General features: G+C 41.3%; 2 protein-coding genes across 7 annotated transcripts in view; one reads left to right on the forward strand and one right to left on the reverse strand.

Annotated features, from left to right (window-relative positions):
* LOC129822895 (phospholipid phosphatase-related protein type 5-like) overlaps positions 1 to 15,526 on the forward strand; it is a 123,854-nt gene extending 108,328 nt beyond the window's left edge. For 4 of the 6 annotated variants that reach the window (XM_055881400.1, XM_055881401.1, XM_055881404.1 and 1 more), the window contains 4 exons: positions 393 to 569; positions 7,758 to 7,892; positions 10,471 to 10,522; positions 12,303 to 15,526. In XM_055881400.1, coding sequence (XP_055737375.1) covers positions 393 to 569; positions 7,758 to 7,892; positions 10,471 to 10,522; positions 12,303 to 12,322 — 384 coding nt within the window. In that variant the 3' untranslated portion in view covers positions 12,323 to 15,526. The remainder of the gene's footprint in view (positions 1 to 392; positions 570 to 7,757; positions 7,893 to 10,470; positions 10,523 to 12,302) is intronic. The other 2 variants (XM_055881403.1, XM_055881405.1) reach the window with 1 other exon arrangement.
* Positions 15,527 to 15,592: 66 nt separating this feature from the next.
* LOC129822894 (uncharacterized) lies at positions 15,593 to 18,639 on the reverse strand. Its single transcript, XM_055881399.1, has 2 exons — positions 17,224 to 18,639; positions 15,593 to 15,769 (listed from the first exon to the last, which is right to left on the reverse strand). The coding sequence occupies exons 1-2, from the start codon at positions 18,373 to 18,375 to the stop codon at positions 15,593 to 15,595; spliced, it is 1,329 nt and encodes a 442-aa protein (XP_055737374.1). The 5' UTR covers positions 18,376 to 18,639.
* Between the last annotated feature and the right edge of the window lie 3,365 nt (positions 18,640 to 22,004).

The raw sequence follows: 22,004 nt of genomic DNA on the forward strand, positions 1-22,004 counted from the left end.
TATATATATATATATATATATATATATATATATATATATATATATATATATATATATACTGTAGCATGCAGTGATACACTCTGTTGTTGCTGAGTTAATATAGTATTGACATTCTCAAGATGTCTATGGTTCCTACATGTTGTATGCGGTCCCATTTTCTCTGTTTGAGATATGACACCAATGCCGTTACTTCTGAGTACAAGGAAGATTAAGCACTGATTTGGCTATGTGCAGTCTATCGGTATGCAGGTGAGGGTTGGGAGGATGTCTACTTTTTTGGAAAGAAATATAAATATATGTACATTCCCTAGTAGAAAGCATCTAGTTGTCTATAAAATGTGAGGGAATAACAGTGAAGTTCATTGAACCACCTTCTTCTTCCCTCTCACCAGAGTTACATCACGTGCACGGTGAAAGCCAAAGGGACGCGGCTAGCCAAGCCTGTGCTGTCCCTGGGTCTGATGTGTCTGGCCTTCCTCACAGGACTCAACAGAGTGGCTGAGTATCGGAACCACTGGTCTGATGTCATCGCTGGCTTCATCATAGGAGTGGCCATTGCTACCTTCCTGGTAAGAACCTGTCCTGCAGCAGCATCAAAATTGTCACAATGTCTGGTGTGCGTATTAGGACAGCATCAACACCAACTTCTTGGGACTGTGAGGCTGTCCTAAATTCGACACCATACCACTGAGTTGAAGAACCTGGATCAGCATCAGTATGGTTGTGTCCCACATGGTACCCTATTCCCTATCTAGTGCACTACTTTATACCATGGTGGGCTCTGGTCAAAAGTAGTGCACTATAACGGGAATAGGGTTGTTAACCCATACCCTACCTGTCACAGCACACACTTACACTACCAGTCAAAAGTTTGGACACACCTACTCATTCAAGGATTTTTCTTTCTTTTTTAATATTTTCTACATTGTAGAATAATAGTGAAGACTTCAACACTATGCAATAACACATATGGAATCATGTAGTAACCAAAAAAGTGTTAAATAAATTAAAATATATTTGAGATTTGAGATTCTTCAAAGTATTCACCCTTTGCCTTGATGACAGCTTTGCCCACTATTGGCATTCTCTCAACCAGCTTCATGAGGTAGTCACCTGGAATACATTTCAATTAACAGTTAAAAGTTAATTTGTGGAATTTCTTTCCTTCTTAATGCGTTTGAGCCAATCAGTTGTGTTGTGACAAGGGAGGGGTGGTATACAGAAGATATTAAAGGACACCAATAATAAGAAGGGACTTGCTTGGGCCAAGAAACACGAGCAATGGACATTAGACTGGTGGAAATCTGCCCTTTGGTCTGATGAGTCAAAAAAATAGATTTTTGTGAGACGCAGAGTAGGTGAACGGATGAACTCCGCATGTGTGGTTCCCACAAACTTTTGACTGGTACTGTATGTAAATATATATATATATATATATATATATATATATATACTCCATACTCCGACATGGCTCATCCTTAATACTTCTATATTTCTTAATTCTTTTACTTTTAGATTTGTGTGTATTGTTGTGTATTGTTAGATATTACTGACCTGTTGGAGCTAGAAACACAAGCATTTTGCTACACCCACAATAACATCTGCTAAATATGTGTTTGCGACCAATAACATTTGATTTGATTTGACCAACCCTGCAAACTGGCAGTTGCCCCACTTAATTCCTCTGGTCCTCTCCAACCTGTCCCTCCTCGCCAAGGGCCCTCCTATGGAGTCTAAGAGCCTTTCCCCTGATCCACTGGAGCTGGAACCCCTGCAAAGCCCATTGTGCTGCTCTGCAGTTCCTCTGTATTGCTGCTCCACATAGACATGGACTTTCCCTTTCACACAGTAATGTTCCCCCATCATGGCCAGAGAGGGAAGCCAAGCATGGAGTGAAGTGGAGCAATGATCTCAAATAGGAGTTGGCTTTACGCAGATTGAAATGTGGCGAGGATGATAAAGGATTGCAGAGGCACAATTTAGATATAGACACGCGCGCATGCATGTGCACGATTATGCACAAACACTCACAAAGGATTTTACAGTGAACAGTAATGACAGTGGTTGTGTGTTTGTACTTCTGCTGTCACTGAACATTTGTTGCAATCTTCCCTTCACCTAGTTCTCCTGGTCTGTTTCTGGCTCGGTAGTCCAGTGGAGGCCCATGAGGCTGGGGTTGGAGTGTGAACACATCTCCCTAGGGGTCCCAGATGTCTGGACCAGTCATTGGCCTTACTATCTATATCCGTACTGTACCCAGAACAGGAGAAACATAATGTGGATATTAGCAGCCACACCATTCCCATATCGCTCCCATTCCTTTAAGTTAAACTCTATAAGATCCTGCCATGTTCATAACATTCCTCTGTTATTCTGCTTCAGTTCAGATCTTCTTTGTATGCTTTTATATGTACATGTCGTTTTATATTTGCTTTTATGCTTTTCCTGTTGGAAAGTGAACTTTTGCCCCAGTCTGAAGACCTTAGTGCTCTGGAGCAGGTTTTATTCAAGGATCTCTCTGTGCTTTGCTCTGTTCATCTTTGCCTCGATCCTGACTAGTCTCCCAGTCCCTGCCACTGAAAAACATTCCCACAGCATGATGCTGCCACCACCATGCTTCACCGTAGGGATGGTGCCAGGTTTCCTCCAGACGTGACGCTTGGCATTCAGGCCAAAGTATTCAATCTTGGTTTCATCACACCAGAGAATCTTGTTTCTCATGGTCTGAGAGTCTTTAGGTGCCTTTTGGCAAACTCCAAGCGGGCTGTCATGTGCCTTTTACTGAGGAGTGGCTTCCGTCTGGCCACTCTACAATAAAAGCCTGATTGGTGGAGTGCTTCAGAGATGGTTGTCCTTCTGGAAGGTTCTCCTATCTCCACAGAGGATCTCTAGAGCGCTGTCAGAGTGACCATCGGGTTCTTGGTCACCTCCCTGACCAAGGTTCTTCTCCCCTAATTGCTCAGGTTGGCCGGGCGGCCAGCTCTAGAAAGATTCTTAGTGGTTCCAAACTTCTTCCATTTAAGAACGATGGAGGCCACTGTGTTCTTGGGTACCTTCAATGCTGCAGACTTTTTTTGGTACCCTTCCCCTGATCTGTGCCTCAACACAATGCTGTCTCAGAGCTCTACAGACAATTCCTTCGACCTCATAGCTTGGTTTTTGCTCTGACATGCACTGTCAACTGTAGGGCCTTATATAGACAAGTATGTGCCTTTCCAAATCATGTCCAATCAATTGAATATACCACAGGTGGACTGTTGTAGAAACATCTCAAGGATGATCAATGGAAACAGAATGCACCTGAGCTCAATTTCGAATCTCATAGCAAATGGTCTGAATAGTTATATAAAAAAGGTATTTCTGTTTTCGCTTTGTCATCGCTTTGTTGAATGTTGAGATGGTTTTTAAAAAAAAAAATCAATTTTAGAAGAAGGCTGTAACGTAAGAAAATGAGGAAAAAGTCCAGGGGTCGGAATACTTTCCGAAGGCACTGTATGTGCAGGTGTGTTGTTTCTAACACTCTCTGTGCACGGTCTGTGCTGCATGCATGTTAGACTGTGAGACACGCGTTTGAGAGTTCCAGTAATCAGCGCTCAGCTCAGATAAGGCATGTCAGCGGATGAAAGAGATAGGGGATCCAGAGAAATAAGATCAAACCGCCTCTCCTCCTCTTCTCTCCGCCTCTCTCGCTCTCTCTCTTTCTATCTCTCTCTCTCTCTCTAGCACTAGGAAGCGAGATGAATAGGGAAGTGGGCTGGGCTAGGCTAGGAGAGTATGCCGTTTACTCTAAAGAAAGACCTCTTCATTAAAGCTGAACCTACCAGACTGTTGAGCGATATTAGTGCTCACTGTTCAATGCTATAAAGTACCACCTTTCCTAAATGATTGTAATTGATCAAACTTGGTGCGAGCCGAACACATTAGATCCCTCCATTTATATCTTATCCTTCTACTTCTAAGGTTTCCATTGGTTATCGTCTAAGGAGAGTTAACCTCGTGTGATTTGAATAATATTGAATGATTTCTATTCTTAAAATACATATACATCTATATACATCCATATAGACAGAGCACCCTTGCTGCCTCTCAGGATTGCATTGAAATGAAAGAAGTGTAGATCGATTTAACTCTTATTGTGGAATGATGCTATTGTTTACCGTTCCAAGGTTGGTGCTCAAGCATATGATTGATCATCAGATGCTACTTTAATGAGGTGTCTCAAATTCACATTCATTGATGATCTGATTGAGTAAAGTCATTAATCTGTCGGAAGTCGGTTCATATCACGGCGGATCAAATTGAGAATCGAGGGCAGACAGGCTTATATTAGAAGTGTTTTACTGGGGCCTCCCGGGTGGCGCAGTGGTCTAGGGTACTGCAACGCAGTGCTAGCTGCGCCACCAGAGTCTCTGGGTTGGCGCCCAGGCTCTGCCGCAACCGGGAGGTCCGTGGGGCGACGCACAATTGGCATAGCGTTTTACTTAGGGGTCTCCCAAGTGGCGCAGCTGGCTTCCGGGTTGGAGTCATCACTACAGACACCCTGGTTCGAATCCAGGCTGTATCACAACCAGCTGTGATTGGGAGTCCCATAGGGTGGCGCACAATTGGTCCAGCATCGTCCGGGTTTGGCAGGTGTATTGTAAATAAGAATTTGTTCTTAACTTCTTATGGCTACAGGGCGGTGCCGGTACACTTATGACAACAGCCACTTCAAGTGCAGGGCGCGAAATTCAAAATATATATATTTTTAAATATTTCACTTTCACACATTAACAAGTCCAATACAGCAAATGAAAGGTACACATCTTGTGAATCCAGCCAACATGTCCGATTTTTTAAATGTTTTACAGCGAAAACAGCACGTATATTTATGTTAGCTCACCACCAAATACAAAAAAGCACAGACATTTTTCACAGCACAGGTAGCATGCACAAAGCCAACCTAACTAACCAAGAACCAACCAAACTAACCAACAAACAACTTCATCAGATGACAGTCTTATAACATGTTATTCAATAAATCTATGTTTTGTTCGAAAAATGTGCATATTTCAGGTATAAATCATAGTTTACATTGCAGCTACAATCAGAAATTGCACCGAAAGCAGCCATAATAATTACAGACACCAACGTCAAATACCTAATTACTCATCATAAAACATTTCTGAAAAATACATAGTGTACAGCAAATGAAAGACAGGCATCTTGTGATTACAGCCAATATTTCCGATTTATTAAGTGTTTTACAGCGAAAACACAATATAGCGTTATATTAGCTTACCACAATAGCCAGAAAGACATGCCATTTCCCTGTAGCAAAAGGTTAGCGATCGTAACAAACAAGCAAAAGATATATAATTTTTGACTAACCTTGATATTCTTCATCAGATGACAGTCCTATAACATCAGGTTATACATACACTTATGTTTTGTTCGAAAATGTGCATATTTAGAGCTGAAATCAGTGGTTACACATTGTGCTAACTTAGCTACTTTTTCCACAACATCTAAACAGCAATGATATTTTTCTGACACTTTTTATGACACACATATTCTGACCAAATAGCTATTCATGAACATAACTAAAAAATACATGTTGTATAGGAAATGATAGATCCATTAGTTCTTAATGAAATCGCAGTGTTAGAATTCTAAAAAATAACTTAATTTCGACATCCATCTTCGGTATAGCTGAGTACCCAAACGTTGGGCGCCGACTACTAGTTCACATGTACGACAGATATATGAAATAGCATCATAAAATGTTTCTTACTTTTGCTGATCTTTCATCAGAATGTTGTACAAGGGGTCCTTTGTCCAGAACAGTCGTTGTTTGGATTTAGAACGGCACTTTCCCTCCCGATTTAGCAAGCGCACTAGCCAAGTGGCACGAATCGCTCCATCGTCAACAAAGTCAGAGAACGGAACACGGCAAAACTCCCGAAAAATGTTCAATAATCTGATTAAACTATATTGAAAAAACATACTTTACGATGATGTGGTCACATGTATCAAATAAAATCAAAGCCGGAGATAGTAGTCGCCTATAACGATAGCTAAACAGAAGGCAAATCCATGTCTCTCTTCGCGCCTTCCTGAAAACAGGAAATGGAGGACACGTCATTCCATGAGCTGTAATTCGAGTCCAGATCAAGTTACACAGTCCATTTCTTCTCTCACTCCTTGTCGACATCTAGTGGAAGACGTATGAAGTGCATCTAAACTAATAAATAACAAGGGCTTTAATAGGCAGCCCCTGGAACAGAGCCTCAATTTCAGACTTTCCACTTCCTGTCATCCAATAGTAATAATAATATGCATATTGTACGAGCAAGAATTAAGTACGAGGCCGTTTGAAATGGGCACCTTTTATCTGGCTACTCAATACTGCCCCTGCAGCCCAAACAGGTTAACTGACTTGCCTAGTTAAATACAGGTAAAATAAATAGTGTCTTCCTTAAACAAGAAGTGCAAGAGGAGATATGAAAATGTGAGAAGTAATACAGATATATTTTCTCCACTACAACACTATGGCATCGCTGTGTCACAGCCCTCGGTCCCTTATATTGTAATAGCTGAGTACCATACTGTAACAACCCCCAGCTTTAGGGAGTGCTGGAGTTAGCTCATTTGGGACTGTAGATATCTTTCTCCTTGCTTGATGGTAAGGCGCCCGGAGTTCCAATACGACCCGTGCTCATAGCTACACCCACCGTTGGGAAGAACTACCCTCTCTGTCTTCCTCTCCTCTCACTCTAATACCACTACTATCACAGTCAACGCCATCCAACAAAAACAATGTTGAAAAACAATTGTTATTGTTGTTGATGAGTAAATGGTCAAAAAAAAAAAATGTATACGTTACCCGACTCTTTGCTTTGTGCTTTTTATTGTACCAATTATCAACACCTTCCTGCTCAGTAGGAGCTAGATAATTTATTGGGAGCATTAAGCTTTAGGCTTTTGAAAGGCTTTGGAATGGTGTGTTGCATAAAGGAATGGATTGGCTTGGGGAAACGAAAGAGGAGAAAGGAAAGAAAGCAACTAATTTAGAGCAACAAAGGGCTCAGATATGTATTCTATTCTCCCCCTATCACCGCAGGGCGAAACGCATCCAGTATAGAAGAATGAGAACGGGAGGGAATGGCACGCACGCACGCACGCACACACGCACGCACACACACACACACACACACACACACACACACACACACACACACACTGTTTCGTTAACGGCAACTGTAAGATTGATCACCTCATTTTGAAGCTTAAAGCCTGGTTTTGGCCTTTACTGGAGTGTGTCATACACCATCCATTGTGAGAGCTAACTCGCTTCAGGATAGGCATGCATATCAAGCTTAAAGAGGCCAACTCTCACACATCAGACACGCATACACACATATTGGGCATGAGTGCACGTGCATGTGCGCACACACATTTTTACAGCAATTTCTTCTGGCTTCAAGCCATTGCAGATTGAAACGTCTCATTAAGGAATCATGGAGGGCAGAATCCTATATGTAGGTCTCCTTCTGTCTGTGTGAGGATGGTTATGTTGATAGAGACTATTGTACCTCCCTTCCACCCTGTGTGTGTGTGTGTGTGTGTGTGTGTGTGTGTGTGTGTGTGTGTGTGTGTGTGTGTGTGTGTGTGTGTGTGTGTGTGTGTGTGTGTGTGTGTGTGTGTGTGTGTGTGTGTGTGTGTGTGTGTGTGTGTGTGTGTGTGACTCCTGTCTCCCCCTGCTGTGTGTGTTCTAGGTGGTGTGTGTGGTGCATAACTTCAAAGGCAAGCTGTTGCTCAGTGAAGACCCCCCGCAGGACAACATGCCTAATGCTCCCATGATGAACATGTCCAGAGTGGAGAGCCCACTGGAGAAGTACATCGCCTCGCAGGTACTCAACCCCATGGCCTATACACTATTTCCTACTACAACCTACACCAGGGATGGGCAACTCCAGTCCTCGGTGGGCTGATTGGCGTCACACTTTTCCCCATTGAAGCCAGTTCCACTATGTTTGTTCACTCTCTAATCAGGGACTGATTTAGACCTGGGACAATAAATAGGTGGGTGTTATCAGGTAGAACAGACAACCAGCAGGCTTGTAGGGTAAGAGTTGAGTACCTCTACCCTTCACCCTATGTACGCTATGAATATATTCTAGGATTGCTATACTCTTCACAAGGTTATTATTAGATAACATTTTGAAATCAGTAATATGGGTCATACTAGTTGTCCATTTGAATTATTAACAGACTGGTTTATGTGAACATGTCATTGATTAGGCTACTGACAACTAAGCTGTGTGGAGTGGATTTTAAGAATACACTACGACCAAACCCCATTCAAAGCTACTTAAATATTTTGTCTTGTCCATGGCACACATCCATGTCTCAATTGTCTCAAGGCTTACAAATCCTTCTTTAACCTGTCTCCTCCCCTTCATCTACACTGATTGAAGTGGATTTAATAAGGAATCATAGCTTTCACCTGATCAGTCTGTCATGGAAAAAGCGGTGTTCCTAATGTTTTGTACACTCAGTGTAACTTAAACATTCTATGCATATCCATACCACTAAACTCCTGTAGGAGACAGACGATGAGGATGAGACTCCTCAATCGTTCAAAGAGCGCATTCTGGGGTTCTTTCGCTGGATCAGAGGCCGCTTTGGGCACTTCGAGCACCTGCAGAACACAAGGCAATAAACGTATGCACCCGTTTGTGTGAGGGCTCCGAGCCTGCCTGCCAACTCTCTGGAACACATTGGCTACATCCCAAATGGCACCCTATTCTCTTTCTAGTGCACCACTTGGTCAAAAGTCTGTTCAAAAGTAGTGCTCTATGTAGAAAATAGGGGGGCATTTGGGACGCAGACACTACACAGACAGACTGGCTGACCATCTGACCAACTGGGCCTGTTAGACAGGCAGCCAATGGGCCAAAGGAGATTCCAATCAGGCCAAGATGAATTTGACTATTCAGTGTCCATAGTATTTGGCAACTCCTGGTTGAAGTGCTTTATTTTCCTTCTTTCTCTTTTCTCTTTCTGATGAGTTTCTGTTGATATAAACTACATGGCCAAAAGTATGTGGACACCTGCTCATTTAACATCTCATTCCAATATAATGCTGCAATAACAGCCTCCACTCTTCTGGGAAGGATTTCCACTAGATGTTGGAACATTGCTGCGGGGACTTGCTTCCATTCAGCCACAAGAGCATTAGTGAGGTCGGGAACTATTGTTGGTTGATTAGGCCTGGCTCGCAGTCAACTTTCCAATTCATCTCAAAGTTGTTCGATGGGGTTGAGGTCAGGGCTCTGTATAGGCCAGTCAAGTTCTTCCACACCGATCTCGACAAATTATTTATTTAAAATGATTTATGTATGGCCTTGCTTTGTGCCTTCCCCAATCTGTTGCCACAAAGTTGGAAGCACAAAATAGTCTAGAATGTCATTGTTGTAGCTTTGATATTGTATGCTGTAACGATTTCCCTACACTGGAACTAAGGATCTTAGGCAGAACCATTGAAAACAGACCCAGATTTTTTTCTCCACAAAACTTTACAGTTGGCACTATTCATTGGGGCAAGTTGCGTTCTCCTGGCTTCCGCCAAACCCAGATTCGTCCATCGGAGCCGTTGTTCTCATAGATGTTACTTACAGTTGACCAAGGCAGCTCTACCAGGGCAGAAATTTTACAAACTGACTTGTTGGAAAGGTGGCATCCTATGACGTTGCCATGTTGAAAGTATGGGCCATTCTACTGCCAATGTTTTTCTATGGACATTGCATGGCTGTGTGCTCAATTTTAAACACCTGTTAGCAACGGGTGTGACTGAAATAGTTGAATCCATTAATTTGAAGTTTTGTCTACATACTTTTGGCCATGTAGTGTATATTCAATCAGCTGCTATGACAGGTTATTGTACTTGAAGAATTAACACACAGAAGTCCACATTAACACTGTTTATGGGTGTTGATAGAATCCTCATCTTCAATTTGTTATGTCATAAAAAAGGCTAGCAATGTTTCATCATTGCCAATGACACCCTCAGCAGGAAAATGACCTGTTCTAAACATAGCCCCAAGACATCTGACAACAAACTCAGCATGCACAAATGTATGCTAAAGAAACCTATTTGGAAGAAAATAACATCTGCAAATTCTAGTGACTAGCTAGTGAGTAGCGCTATGGATAATGTGATGTGACGTATTAGCAGCCTGTTCAACTACAGCAGTCAGACTGTGGTGGGGTAACTCTTCCACCATCTCTTTACCCAGCAACACTGACAAATAACTGCATCAGTCCCATTTTAAACAAACCACAACTTTTAAGGCTTAATGAAGCCTTCTAAAAACCTCTATAAGGTGCTTATGAAGACTTTATGAATACCATATGAAGCCTTTACAGTTGTAGTTTGCTTAAAATGAGACCACTGCATCTGACACGGGCTCGTTTGGTTGGTTTCAGATCTGGGCAGGAGCGGACAGGGGTTATATGGCAGTTGAACCACATTATCAAGGTAGCACATAGCTACAGTACATCCCTGCACCCCCCTATTCACCCACAGCTGCCCCCCCTGTTGCTGCATGCCCACTCCCCGCCATCCCACCCTCTTGCGTTAGTATGGGTCGTTCTAAGGCTCTCACATTACTCTTGAAGTGCTACTTTTGAAAGCGTACTGTATGACCACTAAAATACACTCGGGTTCCCCCTCTCCCTTGCTTTACTGCCAGAGCTGTTTTGAGAAAAGCTGCCTGAAGATGACTCCCTTCCTGCTCATAGGCATACAGTACAGCATCCCTAGTCTTCATTGATGAAAGCAGCAGACGCAGTATCTATCATAATGCATTAAAGTTTTATGAAAGAACCAGAAAATAAACTGACATGTTGTTTCCCAAATCCGCATGGGGGAAAACATGGGCTTGATAGTACTAGAATAGAGCAACTAGAATAGAGCAACTAGAATCTAGAGCAACTAGAATAGAGCAACTAGAATCTAGAGCAACTCGAATCTAGAGCAACTAGAATAGAGCAACTAGAATCTAGAGCAACTAGAATAGAGCAACTCGAATCTAGAGCAACTAGAATCTAGAGCAACTAGAATCTAGAGCAACTAGAATAGAGCAACTAGAATCTAGAGCAACTAGAATCTAGAGCAACTAGAATAGAGCAACTAGAATCTAGAGCAACTAGAATCTAGAGCAACTAGAAAATAGAGCAACTAGAATCTAGAGCAACTAGAATCTAGAGCAACTAGAATAGAGCAACTAGAATCTAGAGCAACCAGAATCTACAGCAACTAGAATAGAGAAACTAGAATCTAGAGCAACTAGAATAGAGCAACTAGAATCTAGTGCAACTAGAATCTAGAGCAACTAGAATAGAGCAACTAGAATCTAGAGCAACTAGAATCTAGAGCAACTAGAATAGAGCAACTAGAATCTAGAGCAACCAGAATCTACAGCAACTAGAATAGAGAAACTAGAATCTAGAGCAACTAGAATAGAGCAACTAGAATCTAGTGCAACTAGAATCTAGAGCAACTAGAATAGAGCAACTAGAATCTAGAGCAACTAGAATAGAGCAACTAGAATCTAGAGCAACTAGAATCTAGAGCAACTAGAATAGAGCAACTAGAATCTAGAGCAACTTTTAGAGCAACTAGAATCTAGAGCAACTAGAATAGAGCAACTAGAATATAGAGCAACTAGAATATAGAGCAACTAGAATATAGAGCAACTAGAATCTAGAGCAACTAGAATCTAGAGCAACTAGAATCTAGAGCAACTAGAATCTAGAGCAAGTAGAATCTAGAGCAACTAGAATCTAGAGCAACTAGAATAGAGCAGCTAGAATCTAGAGCAACTAGAATAGAGCAACTAGAATCTAGAGCAACTAGAATCTAGAGCAACTAGAATAGAGCAACTAGAATCTAGAGCAACTTTTAGAGCAACTAGAATAGAGCAACTAGAATAGAGCAACTAGAATCTAGAGCAACTAGAATCTAGAGCAACTAGAATCTAGAGCAACTAGAATAGAGCAACTAGAATCTAGAGCAACTACAATAGAGCAACTAGAATCTAGAGCAACTAGAATAGAGCAACTAGAATCTAGAGCAACTACAATAGAGCAACTAGAATCTAGAGCAACTAGAATCTAGAGCAAATGTCGTTCAGCTTCTTAAAGACTTACTTAACCCTGCCTCATTTCAAAAGCTTTAATTTCTTCTGAGATAAAAAAAGAAATACTTTTTGTGTAACTTGTCTCACGTAATTGTTTTCTTTCTTTCCTCCTTTTAGAATCACATCACCTTCGCTGAAGTCACATGACGTTGAATCGGCCGTTTTGCAAACCCATTGGACATCAACGCTCTTCACCGTCCAATCAAAAATGTAATAGTCGGGGTGCAACGCTAACTCATTATGTACGGCTACTGTAAAGGTCTGTCTGTGTTGTTGTCTTGTCGGTCCCTGTATCCTATCCTATGCCGCAGTCGTGTAAAAACTCCTCAATAGCTTGATGGGAAGCTCTTTGCTGTGTTTCTCCATGTGTTTGCTGCATTTATTTAATCTATTTTTGGACTTAATCCCTAAATGAGGAAAATTGACCTGATTCAACTTGAATTAACTCGACTTGTCATTATAAGCAGAAATGCTGACACGCTGTGACCCAGATGCCACTTTATACTGTAGAAGAGAGGACTTCATCGTGGAAGGGACTGATCCATTTTTCCACAATGTTGGTCGGATACATTCTTATTCATTCTGCCATCGCTCCATGTAAATTATATTTCATCATTGGACTCTATTTTGTGTACAATAAGCATTGTTACATTATCAGTATCCTAAATAATGGGAAGATCGGGAGCATTCTTTTTCTCAAAGGTAGCCTACTGTATGTTGTGTTGAATTTGTAGATGTGTAGATTCAAAAATGGCCCTGTTGCCACATACAGGGACATATATTTCAACCCCAGATTATGATAAATGTAAACCAATGATGTTGGTTAGACTTTGATTCATGTTGCTTCACTTTTATTCATGTTGCTTCATGTGGCAGTTCCTAAAGCTGAAACGCCATCGCTTGGAGCTCGAAGAGGGGTTGGTTGTCATCTGTGTGTCAGCGTGTGTGTCTCTCTCTCTCTCTCTCTCGTGGAAGGGATACAGTGAAAGGAGTACAATGTCGCTAATCGTTTAGTAATTACTTTAAGTCTATTGTTGATACATATGAACGCATGTGACAGGGAACTGTGTCACTGTCTCACAGGCCAATATTGAGATTTGTTGTGTTATGGTGAAACGTCATTGTCTTACTATGATTCTCTCAGATATAAATGTATGTAACTGAGGTGCAACAATACCACATCTGTCACTGGTGAAATTTGAAAAGGGTCTTTCGACCTAAGACACCTCAGAGTATGCAGAAAAAAACGCTGCACTTTGGGATGCAAGCTGCAATTCGATCGACCAACCCCTGTCGATGCGAAAATAGTTTTAAGAGGAGCAATAACATTCATTTTGTGACGGTTTTGCCCATGAGTAGAGAAGAGCAGAGCATAATATTGATGTCCCCATTATGTTGCCCCTGAAATCTATATTTTTGTAATGATCACTAAAGCACTTAACTATCATAAAGGACACAACAACACAGGAACATGATAACAGCACCACTTTAAAATCAAGCTTGACTCAAAAACGCAGGCAAGATGGCCGCCCATACCGCTGCTGCTTGGAAAATATACATAATTATGTCTAGAACATTCAGGATTTGTAAAATCTGCTAACATGTGCATCGCAAGACCTAACAGTTAGTGTTATTATATTAAAATGATGGAAAAAGTGAACTGTATAAAATGTACACATACTGTAGGTCAATATCCTTCTGTCAGACATTATGGCTGTCTATTTTCTTATGCTTGTGCACTTTATGTATGTGTGTGTTTGTTCACAAAAAGTACAGTACATGTGTTAATGGACTAGTATTACTTTAACATAGCTATACCATGTTATACAAGTACACATGACTATGTTCCGATTTTTTTGTACTCTGACTTTAATATTTCCTCTATTTATGTTGTATTACAACCTCTACTGCATACTCATACATTTGGTTACACTACATACTCATACATTTGGTTACACTGCATACTCATACATTTGGTTACACTGCATACTCATACATTTGGTTACACTACATACTCATACATTTGGTTACACTGCATACTCATACATTTGGTTACACTCTATACTCATACATTTGGTTACACCGCATACTCATACATTTGGTTACACCGCATACTCATACATTTGGTTACACCGCATACTCATACATTTGGTTACACTGCATACTCATACATTTGGTTACACTACATACTCATACATTTGGTTACACTACATACTCATACATTTGGTTACACTGCATACTCATATATTTGGTTACACTGCATACTCATACATTTGGTTACACTGCATACTCATACATTTGGTTACACTGCATACTCATACATTTGGTTACACTGCATACTCATACATTTGGTTACACTACATACTCATACATTTGGTTACACTGCATACTCATATATTTGGTTACACTGCATACTCATACATTTGGTTACACTACATACTCATACATTTGGTTACACTGCATACTCATACATTTGGTTACACTACATACTCATACATTTGGTTACACTACATACTCATACATTTGGTTACACTACATACTCATACATTTGGTTACACTACATACTCATACATTTGGTTACACTACATACTCATACATTTGGTTACACTACATACTCATACATTTGGTTACACTACATACTCATACATTTGGTTACACTACATACTCATACATTTGGTTATACTACATACCTTTTTGTTAAACTACACATTCATACATTTTTGTTAAACTACACATCCATACATTTTTGTTAAACTACATATTCATACCTTTTTGTTAAACTACACATTCATACATTTTTGTTAAACTACACATTCATACCTTTTTGTTAAACTACACATTCATACTGTTTTGTTAAACTACACATTCATACCTTTTTGTTAAACTACACATTCATTCATTTTTGTTAAACTACACATTCATACCTTTTTGTTAAACTACACATTCATACCTTTTTGTTAAACTACACATTCATACCTTTTTGTCAAACTACACATCCATACATTTTTGTTAAACTACACATCCATACCTTTTTGTTAAACTACACATTCATACCTTTTGGTTAAACTTTTGGTCCATAGACAAGACTTTCATGCAACCTAGCTACTGATCTTTTTTTAAAGGACCGTTTTTTCTTCTTGTTCTTCCCTGGTTTGAAGTCAGACTGTTACATTGTCATTATTTAGCATAGTGAATCATTTTGTATGGATGTTGTTGATATTCTGGTCACCCAGTTGTTTTACCAAACTTCTATTTCATTCCTTTGTCTTTTTATCATGACCTTTTACACTGTAGACAAAATTCAATTTACAGTCTTGGAATAAAAAAGAATTATATCAAGATTGCTCGCTCCTCCTATCCATTCACTAACCTACTCTGAATACTAAATATCTTGCTATTTGCTTGAGTCAAGTTTGTCTGTTGTGAAGGATATGTTGAAAATCATCTCCAAATTGTCCTTCTTCCCTGACATGAGACAGATTGACTGACCTACACTGTAAAAGATGTACAATGTGCAGTAGGGTGACATCACAGTCTGTTGGGGACTCGTTCTGCCGCTGGTTCCTTGACTGACTCTCGGAGTCCTACGGAAGACAGACAAGAAAACAAACAAACAAACCATCCATCACAAGAGAGAACAAGCGGCAGAGAGCCATTTACAACAGTCAGTCACCAGAGTAGAGATACATGCTGTAGAACAGAACATTGCTGAAGCTGTTGTCTGCCTCCCAAACAGCACTTTTGACCAAATCCCCTAAGGGTGCACTATATAGGATATAGGGTGCCATTTGTGACACAGATTTCCCTCATTCTATAGAATCTCCTGGAACACTGATCTTTCTTATCTGTCCCCTGTGGGACGTATCAAGTGTCTCGGAGGAGTGCTGATTAATGATCAGTTTAGCCTGTTAGATCATCTTTTAATAACACTACATAGACGTGGGGATCTGATCCTAGATCAGCACTCCTACTCTGAGACATTTGATACATACAGCCCGAACTGTTGTAAGTCTCTCTCTGTGACTTACAACAGCATTCCCACCTCTGGTAAAAAAAAAAAAACACATGGGAAAGGAATCGGTTTGTTAACTTTAGTCTGTCGGAAATACTTAAAGTGCTATAGTAGCGCTTATTCGAAGGAACATACCAGAAAAATATATATATGATATGTGATGTGACAAATACAGTCCATTTCATAGAGAAGAGAAAACAGAGTCTCTCAGACTTACTATTACTGTCACCATACAATATCCACTCTGAATGAGGAATGATGAGTTTGAAGGACTTCTCTGCATGACTTTGAAGTGCCTCTGTCGTTCTGAATACAATGTCTTCAATTGACAAAATCGCACCCATTCAATCTCTATGCGAACATTCATCCATATGTGAACTTCAAATCTTCAAAGACTTTCCAAGCATATGTCCCGTTTGATCCACTTTGTGTTGCCATGGAAATTAATGATGTATTGGACCAAATGGATCCTGGGGTTTCTAAAGAACCTATAGAGTTATTACAAACCTATTAGAATGTACTACATAAAGAAAGACATTCATATTCTGGTCTTGAATCGTGTTCACTTGAAGCAATTCTAAATATAACAATGTCCTTGTGATCTTTGTTGCGAGCTGAAAGCACCTGTTTCAATTGAGACTGAAATGTTTTGTAAAGGGTGCTGCTGAGAATACTTAATGTTTGACGAGAAAGCCGGAAGAATAGTAATATTATTACAGTAAAGCAGGATGTCATTATGTTTCCATTCACAGCCATTTACATAGATGAGAGATATTAAAAAGGTATCAATGTGGTCTTCATTTAGAATTTAGATTTTCCAACGATAATTACGTTCCAATTTTATTTGGAGGTGAAGAATACAGGAGTGGTTGACAGATGGGCAGCTTCTGTTATGCACATGCAACTAGTAAATGATGGTGGCAGCACTTAACTGGCAGTACTGAGCTGACCTGCCAGTCTGGCAGGATGTGTACACTCTGAGTGGAGTGACAGAGAGAGTCGCTATGGAGCTGTGGAAATACTCACCCAAGGCCATGTCGATCCTTCACCCCACCGCAAGGATTCTTCTTTGGGCATCTGTCTCCCTTTTCCAACCCCACCTCCACTTCTCTGGTCCCTCCTGGAGCCGCTGACCTTCCGTCCATCCTGTTGGCTGGCTCCTTGGCTGTCTTTAGCACAGCCAGAGAGCCCAGTATCTGGAAGATGTGTCTGAGTTTGGCTGCCCTTGGATACACCAGAACCACAATCACTATTATGCAGAAGGCTGGTGAGACTGTGGCTGTCAACTGATGCCCCAGAGAACTTTCTCACTTTCCAGGAGTGGTGTTCTGGTTGACCGACCCGCACCTGTGCTCCGCCGTCCCCGACGGGCTTCCCAAGCAACCTCCAACCCACCGGTCTGGTTCCAGTTCCAGATGTGGTCGGGCTCACATGGTTCACACAGTTCATCCTAGAGGACATACGTCGGCACAGCTCCAGTATCTCACAGCCAGATGCTCTAATTGTGTTTTGGAGGTTTGGCAGGATTCTGGAAGGGAGCCGAGATGGTTCAGGGTTCTGTGCCACCATCGCCCTACACCGCCATGGCACTGCTAGTTCCTCTGCAGACTGCTCTACACACGAAACACGTGAAGAGGCTGGGCCCCAATGGGACCTGGTCAGTGAAACACATGAAGAGGCTGGGCCCCAATGGGACCTGGTCAGTGAAACACATGAAGAGGCTGGGCCCCAATGGGACCTGGTCAGTGGCAGCAGTCGCTGCTTCAGTCTCTGTTGTTTGATGTTTGTTTGTTCAGATTGTGGTGAGGAACATGTTTTGCTTTCAGCAACTTTTCTATTCTTCTGAGGCGGAGGATCGTTGACGCCCGTTTGGGAATGCGTCTGAGCACAGTTGGAATTGGACGTGTTAAATCTCTCCCAGCAGGGGTTAGTTTGGAGCTGTCTGGGAGATTTCACTGGGAGAGGAACGAGATTGGCAGTGAGCTTCTCCTCTATCTCCATCCCATCCCCCACTTCTTCTACTGCATAGGACCATGGCCCAGTTATCAAATGGGACGACACTACGATATTCCTCACATCCAAACATCTGCAGTTCAGATTGAACTCTCTTCTAACCCTCTGGCGTCCGTGAAATTCATTCTCATCTGGGGGAGAAAAAAATGACGGGAGAATGTTCATGTTTACAGCTCTAATCTTGTCACACTACTCAGCTGTGGGAGTGTGTTAGACTACAGCACGAGCCCTCGAACCAACGCATTGAAATCAGTTCATTACAAATGCAAAAGTGATAGAAGACAAAGTGAATAATTTACATGGAGAAAATGCCATCGTTAGGGATTTAATGATAAAACAGGATAGATATGTTTGTTCTCAGCCATACTACAAAGCCTTGACACCAATGTCAGTGATGTTCACCCTCAGCCTTTTCACTGTGTTTAGATCACACACATTCTTTAGAAAAGAAATAGCATAGGAAAAAAATTCCCTCAAGCAAACAGACCCAAAAGCCAAAAGACTGTTACCACCCTTACGGAAAAACCACATGAATTTCACGTGATCTCATGTGAAGTTAATGTGATAACATTAAGCTACATGTGAAAACAAGATCTCATGTGAAATAAATGTGACATGGGGATGCAAAATGTCACCAACCTTTGAACATTTTCACAGATGAAAGTTTTTCAAATGTGAAACTGCAATGTCACATGTAAATCTACTATTCACATGTGAGATTCATGAAAATATATTAATGAAAATATAAAATGGTATGGATGTTTTAAGGTAAGTGGTAAAATAGTGTAAACATCTTCAATCAATATGAATACACTTGACATGATCACTTAGTGCTGACTTTTCAATATGACCCCACCTGGGATTTAAACCCAAAACCTCTGGATTCAGAGTATGCTGATCTTTTTCCTGCACCACAAACTCCACCACATTCTCAGGAGTCACCTACACATTCACTACCTATACTACATTTCTAAGCAAAAGAGTGCCATCTCCACTGCTATTTTACTAATCAGTTAATCTGACTATTCTCTCATCATTGATTTCATGTACTTATTTCAGCAATTTGAGCGTTTTCTGTATAGTTGTCTATCACTATGATAAAAAACAGCATTGAGTCTTCTTGGGTATGTCGCTACAAGCTTGGCACACCTGTATTTGGGGAGTTTCTCCTATTCTTCTCTGCAGATCCTCTCAAGCTCTGTCAGGTTGGATGGGGAGCGTTGCTGCACAGCTTTTTCAGGTCTCCTGAGATGTTCGATCGGGTTCAAGCCCGGGCTCTGGCTGGGCCACTCAAGGACATTCAGAGACTTATCCCGAAGCCTCTCGTGTTGTCTTGGCTGTGTGCTCAGTGTCATTGTCCTGTTGGAAGGTAAACCTTCGCCACAGACTGAGGTCCTGAGCGCTCTGGAGCAGGTTTTCATCAAGGATCTCTGTACATTGCACCGTTCATACAGTATTTGCCTTGAACCAGACTAGTCTCCCAGTCCCTGCTGCTGAAATACATGCCCACAGCATGATGCTGCCACCATCATGCTTCACCGTAGGGATGGTGCCAGGTTTCCTCCAGACGTGACGCTTGGCATTCAGGCCAAAGATAATCTTGTTTCTCATGGTCTGAGAGTCTTTAGGTGACTTTTGGCAAACTCCAAGCGGGCTGTCATGTGCCTTTTACTGAGGAGTGGCTTCCTTCTGGCCACTCTACCATAAAGGCCTGATTGGTGGAGTGCTGCAGAGATGGTTGTCCTTCTGGAAGTTTCTCCCATCTCCACAGAGGAACTCTAGAGCTCTGTCAGAGTGACCATCAGGTTCTTGGTCACTTCCCTGACCAAGGCCCTTCTCCCCTGATTGCTCAGGTTGGCCGGGCAGCCAGCTCTAGGAAGAGTCTTGGTGGTCCCAAACTTCTTCCATTTATGAATGATGGAGGCCACTGTGTTCTTGGGGGAACTTCAGAAATGTTTTGGTACCCTTCCCCAGATCTGTGCCTCGGCACAATCCTGTCTCAGAGCTCTACGGACAATTCCTTCGAACTCATGGCTTTGTTTTTGCTCTGACATGCACTGTCAACTGTGGGACTTTATATAGACAGGTGTTCCAAATCATGTCCAATCAATTGAATCTACCACAGGTGGACTCCAATCAAGTTGTAGAAACATCTCAAGGAAGATCAATGGAAACATTTAATACATTTGCTAAAATTTCTAAAAAACATTTTTCACTTTGTCATTATGGGGTATTGTGTGTAGATCGCTGAGGATTTTTTTAATTTATCAATTCTAGAATAAGGCTGTAACGTAACAAAATGTGTAAAAAGTCAAGGGGTTTGAATACTTTCCAAAGGCACTGTATAGTGTATGCGTGATGTTCCAGGGACATCTTAACAACCAATTTTTGTTTGCTGGGCATCACCTGTGAAATCTCGTGAAAACATTCACATGTGAAACTTCATGTGAAATATCATCGCATGTGAAGTGTTCCAAAACCACATGGTTTCACATGATTTCACATGTGAAAGGTTATTTGATCACAAGAAAATCTCAAAACATGAACATTTCACACGTGAAATCATGTTTTTTTCCATAAGGGCTCGCAACCTTGATCTAAATAATTCCCCCTAAATATTGCTCTCTTCATTTTTGTATACTATTCCATTATAATCCTCATCAGTAGAGAGCAGTGGGTCTTTTTCCATAACCATATCCCCCCCCCCCCCCCCCCCCCCCACTGACTGGGGTTACAGATTGAGAGAGCCAGTTACAGATTGAGAGAGCCAGCTACAGATTGAGAGAGCCAGCTACAGATTGAGAGAGCCAGCTAGAGATTGAGAGAGCCAGCTACAGATTGAGAGAGCCCCATTTGAATGGCTGACACAACCTGGTCCTGTTGCAGTCATGATGAATCACTGAGCCTGACTATAATTACAGTGCTCTGTCCACACAGGCCCAAACACTGATCGATGACTTACTCAAGCCAAAGGCTGTCTTCCGGAACAGTAGCTTGGTTGGTCCACCACAGAAGGCTCTGGACAAGACATCTCTTAAAGCTCCCATCCCACCACAGGATAATAAATTAGGAGTGTTTTATAGACAAGGGCGCACTCCATTTAACCCCTCACCTGCTGCAGTGCAGGTGAGTGTTACTGTTAGGATACTATAGGGACAGTACTTTTTGGTACAACGGTGTAATATGGGGACAGTACTTTTAGGTACAAAGGTGTAATATTGGGACAGTAATTTAAGGTACAGAGGTGTAATATTGGGATAGTAATTTAAGGTACAGAGGTGTAATATTGGGATAGTCATTTAAGGTACAGAGGTGTAATATTGGGACAGTAATTTAAGGTACAGAGGTGTAATATTGGGACAGTAATTTAAGGTACAGAGGTGTAATATTGGGACAGTAATTTAAGGTACAGAGGTGTAATATTGGGACAGTAATTTAAGGTACAGAGGTGTAATATTGGGATAGTAATTTAAGGTACAGAGGTGTAATATTGGGACAGTAATTTAAGGTACAGAGGTGTAATATTGGGACAGTAATTTAAGGTACAGAGGTGTAATATTGGGATAGTAATTTAAGGTACAGAGGTGTAATATTGGGACAGTAATTTAAGGTACAGAGGTGTAATATCGGGACAGTAATTTAAGGTACGGTGTTTCAGAACGTAGCTACATGTATAGGTAATATATTTTTTTTTTTTTCCTCCCCAATTTCGTGGTATCCTTTTGGTAGTAGTTACAGTCTTGTCTCATCGCTGCAACTCCCGTACGGACTCAGGAGAGGTGAAGGTCGAGAGC

Source organism: Salvelinus fontinalis, chromosome 25, assembly GCF_029448725.1.
Source record: "Salvelinus fontinalis isolate EN_2023a chromosome 25, ASM2944872v1, whole genome shotgun sequence".
In the NCBI taxonomy this organism is placed as follows: domain Eukaryota; kingdom Metazoa; phylum Chordata; class Actinopteri; order Salmoniformes; family Salmonidae; genus Salvelinus; species Salvelinus fontinalis.

What these genes read in the sequence shown, in the direction of transcription:
- LOC129822894 (XM_055881399.1), bottom strand. Translation starts at nt 18,375, where the DNA reads ATGAACATTCTCCCGTCATTTTTTTCTCCCCCAGATGAGAATGAATTT. An exon ending in AAGGATCGACATGGCCTTGG is followed by an intron (nt 15,770 to 17,223) that starts GTGAGTATTTCC and finishes TGTCTTCCGTAG; the next exon opens with GACTCCGAGAGTCAGTCAAG.